Below are 26,143 nucleotides of genomic sequence, written 5' to 3' on the forward strand. Positions count from 1 at the left end.
GTTGTGATGGCTGTAAAGCGGATCATCGTGTAACCGATGTGATTTTATGACCCTGTTTTTGCAGTGGTCATTAAATGAATCACCATGGTTATTAACTGAAGCCGTTTCATTATGGGACGTTATTTATGGAAATAAATGCCAGTTTTCAGCAGAAACGTCGTACATCGGGGTCACATCACTGTGGGACGCTACGAATATCCATAAATGCAAGCTGGTTGCCAAGTGCCCAACATGTTGTCACATGACCATGGGGAGGGCAGAACTGTCAAAACCAGGTCCTAAGTACCTTTTGGAAGGATCTGTCATAACTTCAAATAGTTGGTCATACGTTGAGGACTGCCTATATTGTAAAGTGATCCAGATAGAGGACAAATACACTAGAAATAAAATGGGCTGCCTTTGTTTGTTGCTGACTTCCTGGTTCTGATAACAACATTGTTCCTTGCCTAGTTTTTCTGCTGGGTTCCCCCCAAATCACTCAAACAAAACAAAATCTTATCCCTGCATGTAGAAATCTAGTCTATCTAATACAGTGGTTCTCAACCTTTTTAATGCCACGACCCCCCCCCCCAACCGGTCGTAAGTCGAGGACTACTCAACTGGTCGTAAGTCGAGGACTACTCAACTGGTGCAGCACCGTTTGCAGAATGCGACTTTTGGCAGGCTCAGCAGGCCAGAGACAGCGTGGACATTTCCTATTGGCTTTTGAAAGCCAATAGAATTAGACTCTATTCAAGAGAGTCTATTCTATTGGTTTTCAAAAGCCAATAGAATAAAAGGGAGCAGCACAGCTAAGGAGAGGGGGGAAAAAATGGCGGACTGTGTTGTTTGGCGACCCCGTGAAATGGTCGTTCGACCCCAAATGGGGTCCTGACCCACAGGTTGAGAACCACTGCTCTAATAGAAGAGGAGGTTCAGTAAAGCCATTGTCCTGTCTATATTCAGGGAGCATCTAGTGGTGCCCTTTGTCATCTGAGGTGACATACAGACCGTCCTTACTTTACGACCATTTAACGACCGTTCAAAATTACAGCAGCATTGAAAAAAGTAACTCGTTCTTGCACTTACGACGCTCTCAGAATCCTCACAGTCACCTTGTCAGTAATATGGGTGTTGTGGGTCCGGCTAATGAAACATTCCAAAGAACTTCCAGGCATTTATTTTCCTAAAAGTCTTTTATTGTTACAAAATGACGGCACAGGCACAACGGAGGGATGCTAGGATCTAAGTTCTCTTCCTCTGAGCAGTTAAATTATCAGCATGTTCCCTCCCTAAATTAGCCCTCATATCTCACATTATCCAATTAGTGTGAAGGTGAAATGTTTTCTTCCTCTTTCTTTCCCGGGCTTTACCCCCAACCCCCCTTCTGCTCTGTATTAACCCCATAGTTACCAGACAATTCTACATATTGTCAAAAGCAAGAATATACAGTATTTGCAGCGTAGACAGTGGGTGCTTAACAACCACATGCGTTCCTCATGAGTTGCACCATCCCGGGGTCACATGATCCCCATCTCTCACCTTCCTAGCGGTCTTCCATCAAGCAGAGTCAATGGAGAAGCTGGATTTGCTTTGACAACCATGATGATCTGCTTAGCGACATGGGGGGAAAAAATGGTCTTCAGCCCTGGTGCGACTTGCTTAACGGCCACGTTGTTTAGCAATGGCAGTTCTAGTTCCCATTGGATTTGTAAGAAGAGATCTACCTGTTTTTCAAAATCCCATCCACTCCTTCCTAGCTAGCCCCCAAAAAGATAATTGACGGAACGAATTTTGTTCTAAATTCCAGGACAAATCCAATAGGAATGAAGGGGCATATGGCTAAGTGCTATGGGGATTTGATTCAAGAACTGTGGAGTGGAACCCAAAAGAACATTGCTCCTCTCAAGTTGAGGGTAAGCCCCCATAACCTTTCTTACTTCCTTTGCAGCTTCATTATGAAATGGGAAATTTTAGGGGAAAAAAATCATGTATTTCCTGACATATACAGGCTTGGGAAGTGAGTCACCCTACAATGGAACTTCCGAACAATTTCAAAATTCTATTTCCTGGGAGGCATATGGGATAAACCTTCCTAGATAATACTATATCCAGGGAAGAATAATTAGCACCCAGGTGGAATCTGGACTACAAAGTCTATCTTCCTTAGTAGGTGGGGGAGCACACAGACATGGTAACTGCTTCCTTGAAATCATTCCATTGGTTGTGTCATAGCGTTCCAATATGGTGCTATTAAATGCTTTCAAATGTGACTGATTGAATAAGCCGAAGGAGGCACGGAGGTCTAGCGGTTAGGACACTAGGCTTGTCAACCAGAAGGTTGGCAGTTTGAGACCCAGACACCGTGTGACAGGGTGAGCTCCGCGTTCTTGCCCCAGCTCCTGCCAAGCTAGCAATTCAAAAGCATGCAAATATGAGTAGATAAATACCCTGTTTCCCTGAAAGTAAGGCCTACCTAGCTTGATTTGGGGGGGTGGGCCTAATATAAGCCCCACCCAAAAATAAGCCCTGGTTTGGGAGTGAGGCACACTTTTAAAAATGAAGGTAGGGTGGGGGGTGTGGATCTGCCTCATGCGCCCCGCACCCACTTACCTGGCAGCCAGGCCTCTCCTTGCCAGCCCACTTTTTCTGAGGTGTCTTCCACAGCCAGGCCTGCATTTCTGGAAAGGCCACTGCAGCCGAGAACTGAACTATGGATTGAATCCATAGCTCGGTACTCGGCTGCAGAGGCCTTCCGGAAAGGCCTGACTGCAAAATGCAGGCCCGAATGCAGCTGCAGAACTTCAGCCCCAGAAGAAGTGGACCGGCTGGGTGGGGCTGTCGGTGTCATAGATGAGGTAAGACCTTCCCCGAAAATAAGACCTAGTTTTGGGGTGAGGCACACACCTAAAAATCAAGCTAGGGCAGGGGTGGGGTGGGGGATGGAGCTACCCCACATGTCCCGCACCCACTTACCTGGCCTCTCCTCGCCAGCCCACTTCTTCTTCTGCGGCGTCTTCTGCAGCCAAGCCTGCATTTCTCAGTCACAGGCCTTTCCAGAAGGCCACTGCAGTCAAGAATCGAGCAATAGATTGAATCCATAGCTCGGTACTCGGCTGCAGAGGCCTTCCGGAAAGGCCTGACTGCAAAATGCAGGCCAGAATGCAGCTGCCGAATGAAGCTGCTCCTTTGTTTGCAGAAGTGGACCGGCTGGACAGGGCTGTCGGTGCAGGAGGTGAATAAAAAAGACACCCCCCCCCCTAAAAAAATAAGACTTGGTCTTATTTTCGGGGAAACATGGGTAGGTACCACTTTGATGGGAAGGTAACAGCACTCTGTGCACCTTTGGTGTACAGCCATGCCAGCCACATAACCATGGAAGTGTCTTCAGACAATGCTGGCTCCTTTGGTTGTAAATCAGTGATGAGGACCGTCCCCTAGAATTGGACAGGGGAAACTTTTACCTTTACCTTTGAATAAGCCACATTTGGCTGATTTCACCCATAATGTTAAGCCATGGCTTACCCAAGAATAGTGCCTTGGATTTGCATGCACCGTCAGCATTGTCTAACTAGCTTGGCCAATGTGTGAACTTCCTCACTGTTCTTAACACCCACTGGGTCCACTTTGCTTTGTTACAGTGGACTATAGCTAAGTACGCCCCGAGATTTAATGGCTTCCAACAGCAAGACTCTCAGGAGCTCTTAGCTTTTCTCCTGGATGGGCTCCATGAGGACCTGAACCGAGTTCATGATAAGCCATATGTGGAACTGAAGGACAGCGATGGCCGGCCGGATTGGGAGGTAGCGGCAGAAGTGAGTGACTTGGGGCCGATACATGGCTCTCTCTGACATCTAATGCAGGTTTTATTTTCCTACTGTGTTGTGGTTTCTCTGGAAGCATCCATTCTCTCAGAATGAAAGCCCCAGTCTGTCGTGGTTAACCAGTAGCTAGCTGTCACTTGAGACAACAAGCTCCATCATATCCAATAGCACTAGCAGTAGCACTTAGACTTATATACCACTTCACTTCACTGAGCCCTCTCTAAGCGGTTTACAGAGTCAGCAAATGGCCCCCCCCCAACCATCTGGGTCCTCATTTTACCAACCTCAGAAGGATGGAAGGCTGAGTCAACCTTGAGCCCCGTTAGGATCGGACCCCTGGCTGTGGGCAGAGTTAGTCTGCAGTACTGCATTCTAACCATTGCACCACCACGGTTGCCAAAGCTGCAGGATTCCCTGCAGATAATGATAGTCCAGAGGAAGATTCCTTAAACTTGCAGGGGTCTTCAAACTTGGCCCTTTGATGACTTGTGGACTTCAACTCCCAGAATTCTTCAGCCAGTGTGCATTTATATGTTTTAGCCTCCAGTCCCCTGATCATCTTTGTTGCTCTTCTCTGCACTCTTTTTTTTCTTTTACACCATACACCAAAACAAACTTAAAATTGTTGTTGTTGTTGTTAATTGCGAAGTCGTGTCCGACCCATCGCGACCCCATGGACAACGTTCCTCCAGGTCTTCCTGTCCTCTACCATCTTCTGGAGTCCATTTAAGTTCACACCTACTGCTTCAGTGACTCCATCCAGCCATCTCATTCTCTGTCGTCCCCTTCTTCTATTGCCCTCAATCTTTCCCAGCATTAGGCTCTTCTCCAGTGAGTCCTTCCTTCTCATTAGGTGGCCAAAGTACTTGAGTTTCAACTTCAGGATCTGGCCTTCTAAAGAGCAGTCGGGGTTGATCTCTTCTAGGACTGACCGGTTTGAACGCCTTGCAGTCCAAGGGACTCGCAGGAGTCTTCTCCAGCACCATAGTTCAAAGGCCTCAATTCTTTTGCGCTCAGCCTTTCTTATGGTCCAACTTTCACAGCCATACATTGCAACTGGAAAAACCTTAAAATACATAAACATAAATCTTTTCTTTTAACAGAACAGTGCTGTACATTTTAGCCATTCTTTACATCTTATTTACATTTTATTTACATCATTAATTATATCTTTTTCTTTCTCTGTTCTAGCCAATTATAACATTTATTCCAAATTTCATCAAATTCTGTCGCCTCCTTGTCTTTTAATTCTAGTGTAAGTTTATTCATTTCTGCACATTCCAAGATTTTATACATAATCATGTCATTTGTGGGTGTATTTTCACTCTTCCAACACTGAGCATATGCTATCCGCGCTGCAGTCAATATGTCTGCACTCTTTCTAGAGTCTCAACATCTTTTTCTACATCATGGTGACCAAAACTGGATGCAGTATTCCAGGTGTGGCCTTACCAAGGCCTTGTAAAGTGGTATTAACATTGATTTCCTTTTCATTTCAGGCCTGGGAGAACCACTTAAGAAGGAACCGCTCAATTGTGGTCGACCTCTTTCATGGTCAGCTGAGGTCCCAGGTGAAGTGCAAGACCTGTGGGCACATCAGTGTTCGTTTTGACCCTTTCAATTTTTTATCGCTGCCTCTTCCGATGGACAGTTACATGCATATAGAAATAATAGGTGAGTGAGGAATCTTGAGTCTCTCTCCTTTGGTGTGGTTATTGGGGTAAAAAATGGACTCCATTTTGGTTGTTGGAAAAACACCAAGAGTTGAGCATCTCTTTCCAGCTGGGACCTTCCAAATAGGTTGGGCTTTTTTATTTTTATTTACAGGTAGTCCTCAACTTACATCCATTCATTCAGTGATCATTCGAAGTTACAACGGTACTGAAAAAATGTGACATTATTGTTTTCCACATTTAACAACTGTTGCAGCATCCCCATGATCGTGTGATCAATATTCAGACGCTGGGCAAACTGGCGTGTATTTATGACGGTTTGCAGTGTCCCGGGGTCATGTGATCACATTTGTGACTTTCCCAGCCAGCTTCCAACAAGCGAGTTTTGCTTAACGACCGTTGCAGCATCGCCCATGGCCACATGATCGGAATTCAGACACTTGGCCATGGGTTCATATTTACGACGGCTGCAATGTCCCGGGATCGTGTGATCCCCTTTTGCGATCTTTTGACAAGCAACGTCCATGGGGAAGCCAGGTTCACTTAACAACTGCGTTACTGACTTAACAACTCAGTGATTCATATAATAATAATAATAATAATACTTGCAACATAACACCCCAGACTTAACAATTGTCGATAAGAAAGACAAAAAAGTCTGGATAGTGGACGTGGCAGTGCCTGGAGACAGCAGAATAGACGAGAAAGAACTGGAGAAGATAACAAAATACAAAGACCTACAAATAGAAATAGAAAGACTGTGGCAAAAGCAAGCAAGTGTAGTACCAATAGTCATAGGCTCCTTGGGTGCAATCCCAAAACAACTGGAGCACCACTTGAACACAATTGGCATTGACAAATTCGCTATTAGTCAGTTGCAAAAGGCGGCCTTATTAGGAACTGCTTCCATCCTGCGACGATACCTGTAATACCATCAAACATCCACATCTGTCTATCCCAGGTCCTGGGTAAGAACTCGATAGGTAGACAAAATGCCAAATCCATTCTGAACATCTGGCTGACTGCGATGATCCATAATAATAATAATAAAAAAAATGTTGGAAGGGACGTTGGAGGTCATCTAGTCCAACCCCTTGCTCAGGCAGGAAACCCTACACCATTGGCCTTCCAGAAAGGGGTGAAAGCATAGCGGCTCTGCGGCCTTGCACAGGGAGCCCAGAGAAACACAGAGCCCTGGGCTGGTTAGCACCTTAAAAGCCCTCCTTTTGCCTTTTGATTAATTTTTAACATTGTCTTTAATCCTTTTTAATTGCCTCTTTTTAAATCTTAACTTTTGTATACTGTGTCAACGCTGCTAACATCGGATGTCCTTGCTTTGACCACATATGGAGATGCAGTCTTTTTCTTTCTTATGCTTTAGAATTAGATGATACTGGGGGGGGGAGGAATGTGATGGAGTTAGTTAGACATAACAATATTATAATAGTGTGTGACCTCGGGGCTTTTGGAATAAGAGATGATAAGAAATGGCGGGTTGGAGAACTGGAGGGAAAGCCTGCATTTCAAACCAATTGGAGAATGTGATTTATGACTGTTAACTAGAGGAGAGAATTGTGTTTGATACTATGTGCTAAGAGGAGGGGAATTCAGATTTTGCCTTCGACCATGTACGTGCTGATGCTATGCTTCTCGAATAAAGAAAGATTCTTTAAGGTAAACAATGCCTCGAAGTTCTTTGAAGAGTTTCATCTGTCGGAACCATGACATACTATTTTTATGTTTTATTTTTTTATTGTAGGCTGCCCAGAGTGTCTTTGTGAGGGGAGATGGGCAGTTCCAAAAATGTGATAAATAAAACTAAATAAATAAAGTGAAAAGCGTCTTAAAATACACACTTTCTCTTTTTCTCTTTCTCTCCCATTCATTTTCCCTTTTTTCTTTTCTTCTTCAAGTAACTAAGCTCGATGGCACGACTCCTGTCCGATATGGACTCAGGCTGAATATGGACGAGAAATACTCTGACCTGAAGAAGCACCTGAGTGAACTGTGTGCCCTGAAGCCCGATCAGATCCTGCTTGCAGAAGTACACAGCTCGAACATAAAGGTAATGAGGCCTCTGCAACTGAATGCAAAAATTGACCACCCTTGGAGAAATGTATGTTTCAGTGAAACCCTAAGGAGGCAGAAGAGACACAGCTGCTATATCAGTGGTTCTCAACCTTTCTAATGCCGCGACCCCATAATACGGTTCCCCATGTTATAGTGACCCCCAACCACTTATACATCACCGGGTGCCAGAGGCATGGCCAAAGAAAAGGGGGAAAAATTGGTGGACAGCCTTGTTTGGCGACCCCCGCGAAATGGTCGTTCGACCCCAAATGGGATCCCGACCCACAGGTTGAGAACCACTGTGCTATATAAAGAGATGGGGAACTGAATCTAATTGTCTCCTACAAAAGAGAAAAGCTTGGAACCTTCCTCCTTGTATTTTTTTCCACAACAACAACAAGCCGGTGAGGTGGGTTGATCTGAAAGAGAGTGACTGGCCCAAAGTCACCCAGCCGGCTTTCATGTCAAAAGCGGAACTAGAACTCCCTGTCTCCTGGTGATTGGCCCAGACACAATTCATGCCTAAGGTGAGACTAGAACTCACTGTCTCCTGGTGATTGGTTCCAAGTCACCTAGCCGGCTTTTATGTCTAAAGGTGGCCCAGAGTCACCCAGACACATTTCATGCCTAAGGTGGGACTAGAACTCCCTGTCTCCTGGTGATTGGCTCCAAGTCAGCTAGCCGGCTTTCATGTCTAAAGCAGAATTAGAACTCACAGTCTCCTGGTGATTGGCTCCAAGTCACCCAGCCGGTTTTCATGTAAAAAGCGGGACTAGAACGCCCTGTCTCCTGGTGATTGGCCCAGAGTCACCCAGACACATTTCATGCCTAAGGTGGGACTAGAACTCCCTGTCTCCTGGTGATTGGCTTCAAGTCACCTAACCGGCTTTCATGTCTAAAGCAGGACTAGAACTCACAGTCTCCTGGTGATTGGCTCCAAGTTATCCAGCCGGTTTTCATGTCTAAAGCGGGACTAGAACTCCCTGTCTCTTGGTGATTGGTCCAGAGTCACCCAGACACATTTCATGCCTAAGGTGGGACTAGAACTCACTGTCTCTTGGTGATTGGCTCCAAGTCACCTAGCCCAGGGGTAGGCAACCCAAAACACTTAAAGAGCCACTTGGACCCGTTTCCCACCAAAAACAAAACACTGGGAGCCGCAAAACCATTTTGATATCTAAAATGAAGATAACACTGCATATATCCTTTTTTACCTTTATTATAGGTGTGTGTGTGTTTGTGTGTGTGTGTGTGTATGTATGTGTGTGTGTATATATATATGTATATGTATGTATGTATATATATATATACATACATACACACACACACACACACAGGTAAAAAAAGGATATATGCAGTGTTATCTTCATTTTAGATGTCAAAAGGGTCTCTCTCTCTCTCTCCCTCTCTATCTGCCCTTGGTCTGCCACTCCTCTTCCCCGCTCTCTTTCTTTCTCTCTTTCTCTCTCTCTCTCTCTCTCTCCCTCTCTCTCTTTCTCCCCCCCCCCTCTCCTATCTGCTGCTCACCTGACAAGCTTCAGGCTGTTGTCCAACAAGATCAGGGGTAGGCAACCTCGTCTCTTTTATGACTCATGGACTTCAACTCCCAGAATTCCTGAGTCAGCCTAGCTGGGCTAGCTAGCTCTCTCCTGCCCTTCCTGCTTCCTGCAGAGACGCAGCAAAGGGAGGAGCTCCGCCCACTAAGCTTTTCAGCTGCTCAGAGAACACTGTGAGTGCACTCTCTTTTTTTTATACACACACACACACACACACACACACACACACACACACACAAAAACACACATACAGAGAGAGAGAGAGAGAAGCAGGGAAGCGCAATTCCTCTCTCTGTCTCTGTCTCTCTCTGCAAAGGCAGAGGAGGCTGGGAGCCGCAGGGGAAGGCTCAAAGAGCCACATGTGGCTCCGGAGCCGCAGGTTGCCGACCTGTGACCTAGCCGGCTTTCATGTCTAAAGCAGAACTAGAACTCACAGTCTCCTGGTGATTGGCTCCAAGTCATCTAGCTGGTTTTCATGTCTAAAGCGAGACTAGAACTCAGTGTCTCTTGCTGATTGGCCCAGAGTCACCCAGACAGAGTTTGTGCCTAAGATGGGACTAGAACACCCCGACTCCTGGTGATTGGCTCCAAGTCACCTAGCCAGCTTTCATGTGTAAACCAGGGCTAGAACTCACCGTCTCCTGCTTTCCAGCTTGGTGCCTTAACGCAGAGACCCTAACGAGAGGCTTTCACCGTCCTGCAGTTTCCAGGAGATCCAGAGAATAAAGCTTGAGTTTTTATAGAGAGATGTTTGCCTCGATGTGCCCAGCCTATCCTTTAGATCCGACGGGCCGCGTCAAAAGAGGAGCGTTATCCTGGGAGCTCATTACACGGTCTCTTATTGAGGCAACAGATGTGGCTGAGTCAAATCTGCTCCCCTCTCCTTTGTAATTCTCTCGCCAGCTGCATCTGTGCTTTTGGAAGCAGCTTTCCTGTCTCCCCTGGGTTTCCAAACACCTTTGGAGCAGCGTTCTTCTTTGCTGTCGGTCACAGAATGCCTCAGCTTCCTCTAGTCTACCAGCTCTCTGAAGTGTCGTCTTAATTATTAATTGCTCCCGGCTTTAATCTCTTCCGTTGCTGCTGTTGTTCCTCCGACAGAACTTTCCGCTAGACAACCAAAAAGTCCGGCATTCGACGACGGCTTCTTTGTGCGCGTTCGAGGTACCAATTCCTGGCTCCCCCACTTCGGCTTCTTCAAGTCCTTTGCAAACAGGTAGGAAGAAATGCCTCAATTCCACACACACACACACACACACACACACACACACACACACACACACACCGGCCCAGTTGGGAGTCTTGTCTGACAAACTGGCAGCGCTGCTGTTGCTGCTGCTTAGCGTTGGGAGCGAAAGTGAGCGCTCTTAACTTTCACTCCCAACTGAATGAAGGGCTTTAATACTGAGTAAAATGCAGGAATGATGGGAACTGATGGACAAAAAAGTTCCCACGCGAAGCTGTCCTCTTTGTGTTTCTCTCAACCACTGGCCCTGCCATAGAACAGGGCTTTTCAACCTTTTCACCCATTGTACCACTTTTAGGATATGGCAACATCCGAGTACCACTAGCTGCCTAGCAAGGTGTCAAAAACCTAATGACCAAAAAAAGCAAAAAGGAAAAAAGTAATAAAATGCAGGTAGTCCTCGACTTACAACAGTTCACTTAATGACTGTTCGAAGTTACAATGGCACTGAAAAAAGTGCTCCCCCCCCAAGCCACAGCCGAGCAAGACGCCTGCCCACCCGGCGGCGCTCTTCCTCCTGTCCGAGGTTTTCATTGTTGTGAGCATTTCTGTTGAGGATTGGCAGTGGGGGGGGGTGTTTGGTTTTTATTCCCCGTCTGCTGGGTGGTTGCAGCAGGTTTTGGTCACTTCACATGACCCTGGGACACTGTGGCCGTCATAAATATGAATCAGTTGCCAAGCATCTGAATGTAAATCACAAGACCCTGGAGAGGCTGCAACATTCCAGCTGATCGGCTCTTCTGGGCTCAGCAGAAGCGCCAGGATCAGTGCTGCTTTCCAGCTGATTGGTGCTTCTTCTGGGCTCAGCAGAAGCACCAGGATCTGCGCCGAGCTCCAGCTGGAGCCTGGCGCTGATCCGGGAGCTTCCATTGAACCTTGATAGCCCTGAAGAAGCGCCGATCAGCTGGAGAGCGGCACTGATCCTGGTGCTTCCGCTGAGCCCTCACAGCCCTGCAGCTCCAGCCATCTCTCTCTCAGGCTTGTGCGGTGCTGCCACCGGTTCAGCTCATTCCCCTCCCCCGCTGCCACTTTTCTAGGATGGTTGCATACCACCTGCCAGGTGCCAATGTACCACAGGTGGTACCCATACCACTGGTTGAAAAGCCCTGCCATAGAAAACGAACTTCTCTTTCCCCTTCCCCATCTTCTACTCCTCCTTTTTTTCATCTTTCTCTCCATCTCCTTCTCCTCTTCCTTTTCCTCTCCTTCTCCTCTCCTCTTCTTCCTTCTTCTCCCTTTCCCCTTCCTCCTCCCCCTCTCCATCCTCCTCCATTTTAGCCCTCTCGGGACTGGCACAGTCAGGATACACTTTGTGAATGAGGAACATTCAACCAATACTTGTTGCAGAATCCAGGTGGTCTTGTGACAGAATGTAGAGAACTAACTTATTGTCTTATTCTATGCCGAGAAGCCCGGCATAGAATAAGACAATATGTGAGCAAGACTAAATAGTATGTTCTCTTTTTACAGTCTAGTAAAGAAAACAGGTCTCCTTATGAAGGAGGAGCTAGAGCAGTGCTTCTCAACGTTTGTGTGACGGCGACCCCCGTCACACAAACGTTCTGCGCATGCGCCGGGCCGCGCGCATGGGGGCGGGGCCCCACACGCGGCACGCATGTGCAGCGCCGCCCCATGCGCAACGCGCGTGCACGGCGGCCCCCCACGTGCGGTGCGCGTGCACGGCGGCCCCCCATGCGCGGTGCGCAGCGCTCCCCCCATGCACGGTGCACGTGCACGGTGCCGCCCCCATGCGCGGCACGCATGCACGGCGCCGCCCCCATGTGCGGCACGCGTGCACAGCACCGCGAAAAATGGCAGAGCGCCGCCTTTGGTGACCCCCGAAAAATGGGCGATCGACCCCAAATGGGGTCGCGACCCATAGGTTGAGAACCGCTGAGCTAGAGATTTTACCCAGCTAGTGATCAAAAATGATCCTTAAGCGAAGAGCTTAAGCAGAGAAGAGCAATAAAGAGCAGAGAAGAGCAACAGAGATGATTAGGGAACTGGAGGCTAAAACTTACAAGGAACGGTTGCTGAAATTGGGTACGTCTAGTTTAATGAAGAGAAGGACGAGAGGGGACATGATAGCAGTCTTCCAGTATCTCAGGGGCTGCCCCAAAGAAGAGGCAGCCAAGCTATTTTCCAAAGCGCCTGAAGGCAGGACAAGAAGCAACGGATGGAAACTAATCAAGGGGAGAAGCAACCTAGAACTAAGGAGAAACTTCCTGACAGTTAGAATAATTAACCAGTGGAACAACCTGCCTCCAGAAGCGGTGAATGCTCCAACACTGGAAGTTTTTAAGAAGAGACTGGACAGCCATTTGTCTGAAATGGTATAGGGTCTCCTGCCTGAGCAGGGGGTTGGACTAGATGATCTCCAAGGTCCCTTCCAACTCTGTTGTTCTATTGTATTCTGTTCTATTCTGTGTGTAAAATTAGCTTCCTACCAGGACCTATTTCTACAACAGCCTCTTCGTGCTTGAGTTTTAGATTTTTACCATGGACAGTCGACTAACGGGATGATCAACTGTCTGATGAACGGTGACCTCCCGCGGTCAACCTTGATCCCAAACGGAATGCCGAACACAGTGGTGCCCTGCAGGGTGGAGAACGGTATGATGATGAACGGCCATGTGACCTCGCCTTCGGACAGCCCCTTCATAGGCTACATCATTGCAGTCCACAGGAAAATGGTTAGTGCAGAACAAGCATTGCCCAAATCAATAAGATGCTTTTTGTCCGTTTCAGATGAAGTAGCTACACCTTCAGAGGACCGCCAGCTGTTGGGAAAGTATATCTGGGATTCAGAGATAATCTGTACCATGCTGGGATCATTTGCTTGTCGATCTGGGGGGTGGGCTTCAAAAAGATCCCTCTGTTGGATAGTCACTCTTGTCACTAAAACAGGGGTCCCCAGGCCTCAGCCCATTGCCTGTTCGGAACCGGGCCGCACAAGCAGCAGGCCAGCATGCACACACACAAACACACACACACATACACACAGCTTGACTTCAATGAGCAGTGGGCTGGTGTGTATGCACGTGCATGAGCAGCGAGTCAGTGCTCACTCGTGCTGGTTCCCTTCTCTCCTTCTTTGCTGGGCTGCCATGCTGTAAAGATTGGGGACAGCTGCACTAAAGGATTAGCCAGCAACCCTGGATTGGGATCACAGTTTGGCTGAGTGACTTTGTCCAAAGCTGTTGAGATTTCCAGACCTCTTGGGCAAAAAACTGAGGCATGGATCCAGTAGCCTTGTGGTTTGTTTGTTTGTTTGTTTATTGATTTTTTTCTTCGTTAAATGTATTAACTGCCCATCTTACCACAAGATTTGTTTGAGCAAGGTTATTCTTGTATTCTGAAAAAGGATGCTGTTGTAACAAGAAGCTATTTCCTCAATCTAACCTGCATCTCCAGAGTGCCAAAAGGTTGCCTGTCAGGTTGGGGATAGGGGTTATCCTTGGGAGGGTGAGGTCGGGGGACACAAGGAGAAGCACGGACTGACTGAAGACAGATCTTTTACCCAAACCCCCACAGAGGGATTTTGGAAATCTCTATCGCCTGGCATCTTTTTCAATCGTGAAAAGTGTTGTGGTTTGATGGAGTTAAAAGCATCCTTGCAGGATGCAAGCTGTTCCAATAAAGCTGCTTTTTTGCAATTGACGGATGGAGATTTTTGTCAGTGACGATGGTGTCCAAGGGGTGCTTCCGTTGTTTCGGAATTACACCCAAGCCGCGTATCACTATTGGTACTTATCTTTGTTTTCATTTACTGCAATGTATCTATTTGTAGATTTTATGTTTCGTGATTTTTTTTTAATCATTAAAAACTTTGAAATTATAGAAGGCATAAAAATATGAAGCAAAGAGTAGGTGTTAATTACACTGGGGCCATTGTACTATTTTGTTGTTATGGTTCTGGACACCATTTGAGACAGCCCATCCATGTTTTTACAAACGTCTATAAATCGTTCCTAACTTTCAAAATACATGTGCTTTTTTTTGTTGTTGTTAAACTTTCCCATTGAATGCAGATGCGGGCCGAAATGTACTTCCTCTCGTCTCAAAAGAACCGGCCGAGCCTGTTTGGGATGCCTCTGATTGTTCCCTGCACAGTTCACACAAGGAAGAAAGACTTGTATGACGCTGTCTGGATTCAAGTGTCTCGGCTTGCAAGCCCCCTCCCTCCCCAGGAAGCCAGTAACCATGCTCAGGACTGGTGAGTTCAGTGCTGGAATGAGGAACTGCTGAGCCACTAATAGGACTGATGGAAGAGAATATTTTGTAGCTCAAGGTTGGGGTCCTTCGTGCTCTCTGAGCCTGGTTGTTTTCTTGCAAACGTTTCATTACCCAACTAGGTCACATCATCAGTGCAAGAAAGGAGAAGGGTTTGCCCTTTTAGCACCGTTGATGTGACCTAGCTGGGTAATGAAACATCTGCAAGACAACAACTGGGTTCATAGAGCACCAAGGGCTCACTGCACTAATAGACCTGCAGGGTGGCAGTTTTGAACATCTCAGAGAAGTAAGCCAAGCTGCATAAGTGACAAGAAAAGCCCCTATGGCTTATTGGAGTACAGTGGTGCCTTGGTACGCGACTGCTTTGCAACTCATCGAATTTGGTACTCAGCGCATTTTGACCCAAAATTTCATCCTGGTACTCAAGCTAGAATTTGTCGGTGTCAGCTGCCCATTATTCCTTATGGTAAAAATTTGTTTGGTACCACCCAGAACCAATTAAGATGAAAAGTGAGGTACCACTGTTTTGGCCTTCAGCTGACAAATCCACGTTCTCAGTCTTGAAGCTCACTAGATCAGGAGCCCCCAACTCCTAGTCCAGTGATGGCGAACCTTTTAGAGACCGAGTGCCCAAACTGCAACCCAAAACCCACTTATGCATCGTCGGGTGCCGGGTGGGTGTGGCCCATTGGCTGGGTGTGCCTGCAGTGGTAATGGCAGACTGGGTGGGACTAAAAAGTTCAATCAATCAATTCCAACTTTGCAAGATCTTTTTTTTTCCCGCAAGAAGTTGAAATTGACTGATTGAACCTTTTTTTTTTGCACATGGCGGCAGAGGCCTAAAGCGAAAAGGTTATAAAACCCAGCTGAAGGCCTAGGACTGGGGCGACAGCGTGCGTGCCCACAGAGAGGGCTCTGAGTGCCGCCTCTGGCACCCGTGCCATAGGTTCGCCACCACTGCCCTAATCCATGGCCACGGCATGCCAGCAACCGGGCTGCACAAACAAGTGAAGCCCCATCCACAGGATGAAGGCAGCACACGAAACCACACCACCTCCGATCCGTGGAAAAACCTCTCTCCACAAAACCAGTCCCTGATGCTCCAAAGTTTGGGGGCCGCTGCACTAGATGACTGGTTAGACATTTTCAATCTTTATTTAATTTAAGATCTCTGAGCGGGTGAGAGAGAAAATTATGACAGGGGTCCCCAACCTCCGATCTGTGGACCAGTACTGGACCACGGCATGCCAGCAACTGGTCCGCACAAAAACGCAAAGCCCCATCCATGAGATGCAGGTAGCACACAAAACCACGCACCCTCCGGTCTGTGGAAAAAACTCTCTCCATGAACCGGTCCCTGGTGCCCAAAAGGTTGGGGACCTCTGACATATGATGTTCGGCAAATGTCTCTGTTATACTTCAGTAAGGCCTTTTAACTCAGAAAGTCACAAATGAGAAAAGAGTAAATCATATAAAATTTAACGTGCCGTATGCAGATAGTCCTCAATTTACAACCACAATAGGGCCAGAATTTCCATTGCTAAGCAAGGTGTCGTCTGTTAATCCCACCTGACCTTCTTTCCCACGGTTGATAAGCGAACCACTGCAGTTGTTAAGCAAAGCATGTGGCCGTTAAGCGAATCCGGCTTCCCCCATTGACTGCTAGTCTGAAACCGGCTGGGAAAGTCACAAATGGCGGTCACGTAACTCTGGGATGCTGCAGTCCTTGTAAATGCATGCCGGTTGCTAAGCGCCCACATTTTAATCCTGTGACTCTGGGGAATGCTGCAACCATAAATGCAAGAACTGGTTGTAAATCACTTTTTTTTCCAGTGGCATCGTAACTTCAAATGCTTGCTAAATGGATGGCTGCAAATTGAGGACTGCATGTACCCTATTCAAGGACTATCTTGGCAGAAAAAAAGAAATTTGAAAATATCTTGGTTTGCATTCACCTAGAACAGTGGTTCTCAGCCTGTGGGTCGGGACCCCATTTGGGATCGAACGACCATTTCACGGGGGTCGCCAAACAACACAGTCTGCCATTTTTTCCCCCTTTTCCTTAGCTGTGCTACTCCCTTTTATTCTATTGGCTTTTGAACGCCAATAGAATAGACTCTCTTGAATAGAGTCTAAGTCTATTGGCTTTCAAAAGCCAATAGGAATTGTCCAGGCTGTCTCTGCCCTGCTGAGCCCGCCAAAAGCCCCATTCTGCAAACTGTGCTGCACCAGTTGAGTGCAAACGGTGCTGCACCAGTTGAGTAGTCCTCGACTTACGACTGGTTGAGTAGTCCTCGACTTACGACCGGTTGGGGGGTCACGGCATTAAAAAGGTTGAGAACCACTGACCTAGAAGAACGTTGGCTAGCGGACCGGCAATCTGCCAACACTTGTTGCTGTAATAGCAAAAAAAAACAAAAAAAACAAAACCTGCATCAGAAAACGGCATAGGTTAAACCAGGGCTGGGAAACCACGGCCCTTTTATGACTTGTGCACTTCAACTCCCAGAATTCCTGAGCCAGCTGGGAGCTGAAGTCCAAAAGTCATTAAAGGCCCACGGTTCCCCACCCCTGGATTAAACACTCTTGATCAGGGGTCCCCAACCCCGGGCTGCGGCCTGCCAGCAACCAGTCTGCACAAACAAGCAAAGCCCCATCCATGGGATGCAGGTCGCACACAAAACCACACCCCTTCCGGTCCACGGAAAAACCTTTCTCCATAGAACTGGTCCCTGGTGCTCAAAAGGTTGGGGAACCTCTGCTCTTGATGATTATTGTGGCCCTGGACAGGTCTGCAGGGCTATGGGGGATAATCTGTTTTCAGCTTTCGTCCAAACCAAATGGGACTGAATCAAAAACCAATCAGCTTGTCAAAAGCCTGCGTTGAGGATTCTTGAAAGGAGTCCCAGGTTTGCCAGTTCCCCCCCCCCTCAAGGCTTAAAAGATCAGTGAACAGCCGCAGAAATAAAATCTGAAGAGTCTTTACACGTGAGAAATAATGATGTGTGTGTTTGTGTGTTTTCCTTAGCGATGACAGCTTGGGATATCAGTACCCCTTCACCCTTCGGGTGGTTCAGAAAGATGGCAACTCCTGTGCCTGGTGCCCCTGGTACAGGTGAGCTTTGCTGGGTTTGATCTCTTCTCCCTCTCTTACCCCTCTGTCTGTCTGCCGTCTGTCTGTATGTCTGTCTGTCTGTCTATCTATCTATCTATCTATCTATCTATCTATCTATCTATCTATCTATCTCATCCATCCACCCACTTGTCTGTCTGCCTGCCTATCCATCCATCTATCCATCCATCCATCCGTCCGTCTGTCTGTCTGTCCGTCCATCCATCCATCCACCCACCTCCCTCCCTCCCTACTCACCTACCCATTCATCCATTCATCCCTATCACCCATCCACCTACCTACCTACCCCTATCATCCATCCATCTATAAATTTATATGCCTCTCATTGCTGTATTAGGTGACTCTGAGTGGCTTACTCACATAAAAAAATAACAATATAAAATATAAAATATTAAAACACTATTAACATTAAAATTAACAAAAAAAAAGCTAAGGAAAGAATCAATATATAACAGGAGAGAGGGGGAGTCTTCTTTTAATCCGTTAATGGCCCAATCAGGGCCCCAGACAATTGGCAGAGCCAGGTTTACAGGCCTTTCCGGAAGGCAGGAGGGGCGGGTCCCGCCTCGAGGGGCACCATGTTCCAGAGGGCGGGAGCCACAGCCAAAAAGGCTCTTCTCTTGGACCCCACCAGCCGGAATTCCTTGACTGACGGGGTCCAGAGTTTGCCCCTCCTGCTGGTGTAAGTGGGAGGGGCCAGTCCCATTGCAGGAATACGGTTCCTCTCTTGCCCGGCGTTCACCGTCTCTGGCCGTCTCCACCTCCCATTTAGGTTTTGCTACGGGTGTAAAATCGATTGCACCGAAGAGCGAGCGCTGATGGGGAATGCAAACCTTGCTGTCGACTGGGACCCCACCGCGCTTCATCTCCGCTACCAGACCTCACAAGAACGGGTAAAGAAACCACAGCCTGCGGTGTAATCCCAGGCCTTTTCCTTCTTGTGGTGGCACACGGATAGTCCTCGGCTTAACAACCACAAGGGAGCCCAGCATTTCCATTGCTAAGCCAGACAGATGTTAACTTTGCCCCACTTTACGACCGTTCTGGCCGCAGATCTTAAATGAATCCCTGTGGCTGTTAGTAACATGGTTGTTAAGCAAATCAGGCCCCCTTATTGACTTGGTTCGTCAGAAGATTGCATAAGGAGAATCACGTGATCCCAGAATCCTCCAACCTTCATAAATACATTCCAGGTGCGAAGCATCTGAATTTAGATCACGTCACCCAAGGAATGCTGCGATGGTCGTAAAAACAGTCATAAGTTCCTTTTTTTTTTCCTGGTTCCATTGTAACTTTGAAAGGTCACTGGATGAATGGTTATAAATTGAGGACTTCCTGTATAGGTTTGCTTTGCTGGGCTCAAACCCAGAGACCACACACTGAAATCCAGTTTGTGTCCAATTCTTTATTTGCTTACGCCTCATGCAGCAGTAGGCAACCTTGGCTCTTTTATGACTTGTGGACTTCAACTCCCAGAATTCCTGAGCCAGCATGGCTCAGCATGGAATCCTCTCCCTTTCTCCTCAGCTTGGCTGGCTCAGGAATTCTGGGAGTTGAAGTCCACGAGTCATAAAAGAGCCAAGGTTGCCTACCCTGATGGAATCTTGCTGTAACTGCTAGATATATCCTGAGAGATTCTCTCTCTCTCTCTTTCCAACTTGTCAACTTTATGACTTGTGGACTTCAGCTCTCAGAATTCCTCAGCCAGTATGGAACTGAAGTCCACAAGTCATAAATGTCCATGGAGATTCTCAGTCATCCAGTTCATGGTTGTCCCAAAGGTGCTTTTCATGAGGCAACTGGGCTTTCTTTGTTTTTCCTTGAAGGTGTTTTGCTTCTCATCCAAGAAGCTTCTTCAGCTCTGACTGGATGGTGGAAGGATTTATACTCTTGCAGGCAGCTGGTCATTTGCATTCTTTTAGAGAGTCGTTGAGGCCACCTGGAGGTTTGTCTGCGTCCTCAGGGTCACCTGAGTGGTGCAAATGTGTGTGGAGCCTTCTTGGAACCGCTGAAAGGACCGTGTTGTAGACTGGAGATAGACGATGTCATGTCCCTCCCCCTCTGTTGAGGGAGGGCTGTTCAGTCTTGACCTAGATGGCCCCTTTGACCCTCTCTTTCAAACCAGCGGTCCTCTCTGTCCAAAGTCCACATTTTGGATTTTGCACTACTCAGGTGATCCTGAGGTCACAGATAAACCACCAGGTTGCCTGAACGACTTTCTAAAACAGTGATGGCGAACCTTTTAGAGACCGAGTGCAAACTGCAACCCAAAACCCACTTATTTATCACCGGGTGCCAGGTGGGCGTGGCCCACTGGGTGGGCGTGGCTGTGGTAGTCACGGCAGATTGGGTGAGTGTGGCCAAGGTGGGCATAATCACCTCAATGTTGCTTGTGGGGAGGGACGCCTGTGGGGGGCGGGCAGGGTTGGGGGAGATCCAGGGGGTCTCTGGCAGGTGGGGTGGTGGACAGGAGGCTCGTCCTGCGGGGTGAGGCGAGGCAAGGTGAGGCAGGGCGGGGGTGCCATTGTCACAGGGCAAGGGGAGGCAAGGCCCGGGGTGGCTGCTGCCTGACACCATCGGCCCCTCCACACAAAGGCCAGCGAGCACATGGGTGCTGGGATGCATCCAGCCATGTGGGACCTCGATGAATTAGCAGGCGGCTGGTTGAAGAGGGACAGTTGCCATCTCTGGGGCATGGCGCGCGTGCCCACAGAGAGGGCTCTGAGTGCCGCCTCTGGCACGCGTGCCATAGGTTCGCCACCACTGTTCTAAAAGGATGCAAATCACCAGCTGTCTGCAAGGAGTATAAAAACCCTTCCATTCCCCACCGTGCAGTCAGAGCCGAAGAAGCTTCTTGGATGAGAAACGTCTTCAAAGAAAAACAAGGAAGTCCAGTTGCCTCATGCAAAAGCCTCCTTGGGACACAAATTGTCAAGTTGCCAAAGTTAGGGATCTCCGAAATAAGGTTTTCCTCCCCAAGGACCCCTGTGGAGTGGTGTGTTATTCTGCATGTGGATCAGAAGAAAGGGGTGGGGGCTCCAGAAAGCTCTCTCACCCTTCGGCTTCCTTCCTGTCTTTAGATAGCAGAGGAGCACAGAAGCGTGGAGCAGAGCCAGCGGGCTCAGGCCGAGCCCATCAACCTGGACAGCTGCTTGCGGGCCTTCACCAGTGAGGAAGAGCTGGGCGAAGATGAAATGTACTATTGTTCAAAGTGCAGGACCCACTGCCTGGCCACCAAGAAGCTGGACCTGTGGAGGCTTCCCCCAATCCTGGTAGGCCGGCAGGTTGTCTCTTTTCTGCCTTCAGCCAGGCCACGCTGAGGAGGTTTCTGACAAGGACTGTCTTTTTCTTTTCCTTTTCCTTCCTACATTTTCCTTCCCTTCCTTTCCTACATTTTCCTTTCCCCTTCCCTTCCTACATTTTCCTTCCCTTCCCTTACTACATTTCCCTTCCCTTACTACATTTTCCTTTCTTCCCCTCTCCTCTTCCTTCCCTTTCCTTCCTTTCCTACATTTTCCTTTTCCCTTCTCTTCCTACATTTTCCTCTCCTCTCCTCTTCCTTCTCTTCCCTTCCTTTCCTACATTTTCCTCTCCTCTCCTCTCCATTCCTCTCCTCTCCTCTTCCTTCTCTTCCCTTCCTTTCCTACATTTTCCTCTCCTCTCCACTCCTCTCCTCTTCCTTCTCTTCCCTTCCTTTCCTACATTTTCCTCTCCACTCACTCCTCCCCTCTCCTCTCCTCTTCCTTCTCTTCCCTTCCTTTCCTACATTTTCCTCTCCACTCCTCTCCTCTTCCTTCCTTCCTTTCCCTTCCCTTCCTACATTTTCCACTCCATTCCTCCCCTCTCCTCTTCCTTCTCTTCCCTTCCTTTCCTACATTTTCCTCTCCACTCCTCTCCTCTTCCTTCCTTTCCCTTCCCTTCCTACATTTTCCTCTCCTCTCCACTCCTCCCCTCTCCTCTTCCTTCCCTTCCCTTCCTTTCCTACATTTTCCTTTTCCCTTCCCTTCCTACATTCTCCTCTCCACTCCTCCCCTCCCCTCTCCTCTTCCTTCCCTTCCCTTCCCTTCCTTTCCTACATTTTCCTCTCCTCTCCACTCCTCTCCTCTTCCTTCCCTTCCCTTCCTACATTTTCCTCTTCGCTCCACTCCACTCCACTCCTCCCCTCTCCTCTTCCTTCCCTTCCCTTCCTACATTTTCCTCTTCGCTCCACTCCACTCCTCCCCTCTCCTCTCCTCTTCCTTCTCTTCCCTTCCTTTCCTACATTTTCCTCTCCTCTCCACTCCTCTTCCTTCCTTTCCCTTCCCTTCCTACATTTTCTTCTCTCCACTCATCCCCTCTCCTCTTCCTTCCCTTCCCTTCCTTTCCTACATTTTCCTTTTCCCTTCCCTTCCTATATTTTCCTCCCCTCTCCTCTTCCTTCCCTTCCCTGCCTACATTTTCCTCCTCCTCCCTCCCTCCCTCCCTTCCTTCCTTTCTTCCATTCATCCATCTATCCATGAAGGATCCACAGATTATATCATTTATGACTGTACTGAAGACTGCCCATTACAGTTGTAAAATAAGTCATCATGTGATCAACCCAATTTTGTGTTCCTTTTCGTGGCAGTCGCTAAACGAATCCACCACTATTAAGCAAACATCTCAGTCACTAAGCAAACCCACTGTTTGCTATGGGGTGCTTTTGCTGAAAAGCGAAAACATAAACTCTGATAATGTGACAGCTGATTGCCGCAAAGGAGTTGCAATAGTTAGAATGCAGCATTGCAGGCTAACTCTGCCCGCTGCCAGCAGTTCGATCCTGACCAACTCAAGGTTGACTCAGCCTTCCCTCCTTCCATGGTCAGTAAAATGAGAATCCAGATTGTTGGAGGCCATATGCAAATAGTGCTGACATTGTAAATCACCCCCCAAAATGATGTAAACTCGGATTGCTATTGCTATTGAAAAGACCTGCAAATGTAGGCTGATTGCTGAGTGAAATACAGTCATAGGAACCAGGTTGTAAGAACCTTTGGGGGGGGGTGTCTGCCATAACTTTGAACAGTCACTAAGCAATCAATTGTAATTCAGCGACCAGCTGTAATGCCAAAAGGGCCTAGCAAACCTCTAAACCAGAGGTGTCCAACCTTGGCAACCCTACAACCTGTGGACTTCAACTCCCAGAATTCTGAGAAAGGAAGTCCACAAGTCTTAAAGTTGCCAAGGTTGGACACCTCTGCCATAGATGCTAGCCATGCTGGCCGACTGAAGAATTCTGGGAATTGAAGTCCACAAGTCTTAAAGTTGCCAAGATGGACACCTCTGCTATAGATGCTAGCCATTATTGTGATTCCGTGCCAGCCTGTGCTCCCAACAGCTGAGTCTGAGGAATCTGAGGAGGAGGTGGAGGAGGCATTTGAAGGGCCATCAGGGGCAGAGGGAGGCTCTGATGAATTACAGGACTCACGGTTTGATGCAGAGCCTGGGCCCTCCAGTCGTGTTCCTGATGAAGCTCAACTGTATGAGGAGAATGAGTCAGACTCAGAGGACTCACACCTGATGGACATGCTAATCGATGCACGCACACGTCGTCAATTAGCGAGAGTAAATCAGCAGCAGTCAATACGGCAACTCCAGGGTAAAAGGAGAAGGCACTGAGAGGCAACGCCTTGGGACTGCTGTATAAAAAGAGGAGGTGTGGGCGGTGCTGGTTGCTGAAGGCAACCGTTTGCAAAGTACTTCTTTGGATCCTGGTCTGTTCATCTTGCTTGTGACTTCTCTTCTGTTTGCATCGTGTTTCCTGTGGACTAGTTCCTTCATTTGGATTGAGTTTTGCTGTTTGTGTTTTGGACTATTTGGCAAGTTTCTCACCCATATTAAAAGGGGTTTGTTTTGTTTTAAAGTCTCCAGCCTATTTTACCAACAGGGGTTTGGTCCTTGTGTCTTTAACAAGGACGGCTATAGGCTGGGATAGAACAGCCATGCTGGCTGGCTGGAGAATTCTGGGAATTGAAGTCCACAAGTCTTAAAGTTGCCAAGTTTGGACACCTCTGCCAGACATGTTGGCTGGCTAGGGGATTATGGGAATTGAAGTCCACAAGGCTTGCCAGGGTTGGATTATTTGAGCAAGGGAGCCCCCAGCCGACTCCTCTCTTGCTTGTCTTGCTCCAGATCATTCACTTAAAGCGCTTCCAGTTTGTCAACGGCCGCTGGATAAAGTCCCAAAAAATTGTCAAGTTTCCTCGGGAGAGCTTTGACCCAAGTGCCTTCCTCATGCCGCGAGATCCGAGCTGTTGGCCGCCAAAGCTGCTGACGCCGCAGGCTGACGATCCCACGGAGCTGTTGATAGTGCCAGAGGAATCTCAGAGAGCGGAGCAGCGGGGCGGCACTGTGGCCGGGGAGGGAGACGTCCTCCTCACCCGGAGCCCATCCTCCCTCAACGCTTCGGGCATCTTAAATAACGTCAGAGGTAGGAGACCGAGGCCTTGTCCCACAGGGCGCTAAATAAGAGTTGCTTGGACCCCGTGGGGAAGGGAATCTACAAGAAGTCCTCAATGTACGACCATTTCTATTGCTCAACAAGGCGGTCGTTAAATGAGTCACACCCAATTTTACAATCTTTTGTGACGGTTGTTAAATGGATTGCTGCTGTTAAGTGAACCAGATGGTCATTAAGGGAATCCTGCTTCCCCCGTTGTCTTTGCTAGTCAGCAGCTGGCTGGGAAGGTCACATGACCCCCCAGCAAGCTGCAAGTGCCAGAATTTTGATCACCTGACTGTGGGGATGCTATGACAGGCATAAGTACGAGGACTGGCTGTAAGCCACTTGTGTTAGAGCCATTGTAGCATCAAACAGTTGCCAAATGAATTGTTGTAATGCAAGGACTACCTGTACCCCAACTCTTGAAGTCAACTTACAGCAGAACTGCATAATAATAATAATAATAATAATAATAATAATAATAATAATAATAATAATAATAATAATAATAATAGTTGGAAGGGACCTTGGAGGTCATCTAGTCCAACCCCCTGCTCAGGCAGGAAACCCTATACCATTTCAGACAAATGGCTGTCCAATCTCTTCTTAAAAACTTCCAGCATTGGTGCATTCACCACTTCTGGAGGCAGGTTGTTCCACTGAGTTAATTGTTCTCACTGTCAGGAAGTTTCTCCTTATTTTGGCCAGGGTGTGTTGAACAGGCCACAGAGATTGCATTCACACACTATCTTAAGTCATACAGGGGTTTGTTTGGGGTGGATTTAATGTACATCATTGACTTGCAGTGTGTGGGGGGGTCCATGAGATTGCGAACATTCAGACATGACTTAGCAACTGAACACCAACACAGACCTGGGGCTGCCATAAAAAGGTTGTAAATATATGGATTGACCACTAGAGGGCGTGCATTATGCCTCTGCATGAGTTATAGCTTTGGGTGCCAGGCCCACCCAGTCCAAAAGTGCATCTTTTGGAGGAAACTGATGTTCTTTTGTGAAAGCAAGGGCCTTTCCATAAATCAGTGATGGCGAACCTTTTAGAGACTGAGTGCCCAAACTGCCACCCAAAACCCACTTATGCATCATCGGGGCCCGGGTGGGTGTGGCCCATTGGGTGGGTGTGGCCCATTAGGTGGGTGTGGCTGCGGTGGTAACAGCAGACTGGGTGGGACTAAAAAGTTCAATCAATCAATTCCAACTTTGCAAGACCTTTTTTTTTTTCCTGCGAGAAGTTGAAATTGACTGATTGAACCTTTTTTTTGTACACGGAGGTGGAGGCGTAAAGCGAAAAGGTTTTATAAAACCCAGCTGAAGGCCTAGGACTGGGGCAACGGCGCGCGTGCCCACAGAGAGGGCTCTGAGTGCCGCCTCTGGCACCCGTGCCATAGGTTCGCTACCACTGCTCTAAATTGAAAGGAGCCACACGATCTCCAAACATCCCACTGAAACGATCCCAACGAGACTTCTTTGCGCTCGTGGAGGGAGAGAGGAGAGCACCCAGCAAACCAATTCCTGTCCATCCACCCGTCAATCCATCCACATCAGCCCCACTAAGTAGGTCCAACAATCTATTTAGAAATTGCAGGACAACAATCCCACAGGAAAGCTAACACTGCTTGTATGGAGATTAGCTATAACAACAGGATCGTGAAGGTCTGAAGGTGCTCCTCCTTATACATCAGTGAATTAGGAAAGTGTCTGTCCGAACGAATTCCACAAGTTATTTGGACATCCTGGACTTAAAAAACGTTTCAACTCGTTTTACTTATACAACTCATCTGACAAGATCATCTTCTTTACTTCCTACCTACCTACCAACTTACCTATCTAATCTATCTGATAAACCCCGCTTTTCCTCTGGACACTCAAAATAATCTACAAGAGAGCCAGTTTGGCCTAGTGCAGGGGTAGGCAACCTTGGCTCTTTTATGTGGACTTCAGCTCCCAGA

At 47.9% G+C, this 26,143-nt stretch overlaps 1 protein-coding gene across 7 annotated transcripts in view; it reads left to right on the top strand.

Annotated features, from left to right (window-relative positions):
- The window catches only part of USP32 (ubiquitin specific peptidase 32), a 218,904-nt gene that overhangs the window by 187,683 nt on the left and 5,078 nt on the right, over positions 1-26,143 (top strand). For 4 of the 7 annotated variants that reach the window (XM_039350009.1, XM_039350012.1, XM_039350014.1 and 1 more), the window contains 11 exons: positions 1,790-1,895; positions 3,621-3,794; positions 5,303-5,477; positions 7,390-7,541; positions 10,201-10,315; positions 12,830-13,038; positions 14,377-14,561; positions 17,610-17,696; positions 18,487-18,607; positions 20,795-20,986; positions 23,865-24,162. In XM_039350009.1, coding sequence (XP_039205943.1) covers positions 1,790-1,895; positions 3,621-3,794; positions 5,303-5,477; positions 7,390-7,541; positions 10,201-10,315; positions 12,830-13,038; positions 14,377-14,561; positions 17,610-17,696; positions 18,487-18,607; positions 20,795-20,986; positions 23,865-24,162 — 1,814 coding nt within the window. The remainder of the gene's footprint in view (positions 1-1,789; positions 1,896-3,620; positions 3,795-5,302; positions 5,478-7,389; positions 7,542-10,200; positions 10,316-12,829; positions 13,039-14,376; positions 14,562-17,609; positions 17,697-18,486; positions 18,608-20,794; positions 20,987-23,864; positions 24,163-26,143) is intronic. The other 3 variants (XM_039350010.1, XM_039350013.1, XM_039350015.1) reach the window with 1 other exon arrangement.

Source organism: Crotalus tigris, unplaced genomic scaffold (genome assembly GCF_016545835.1).
Source record: "Crotalus tigris isolate CLP2741 ecotype Arizona unplaced genomic scaffold, ASM1654583v1 scf7180000018306.2785112, whole genome shotgun sequence".
In the NCBI taxonomy this organism is placed as follows: domain Eukaryota; kingdom Metazoa; phylum Chordata; class Lepidosauria; order Squamata; family Viperidae; genus Crotalus; species Crotalus tigris.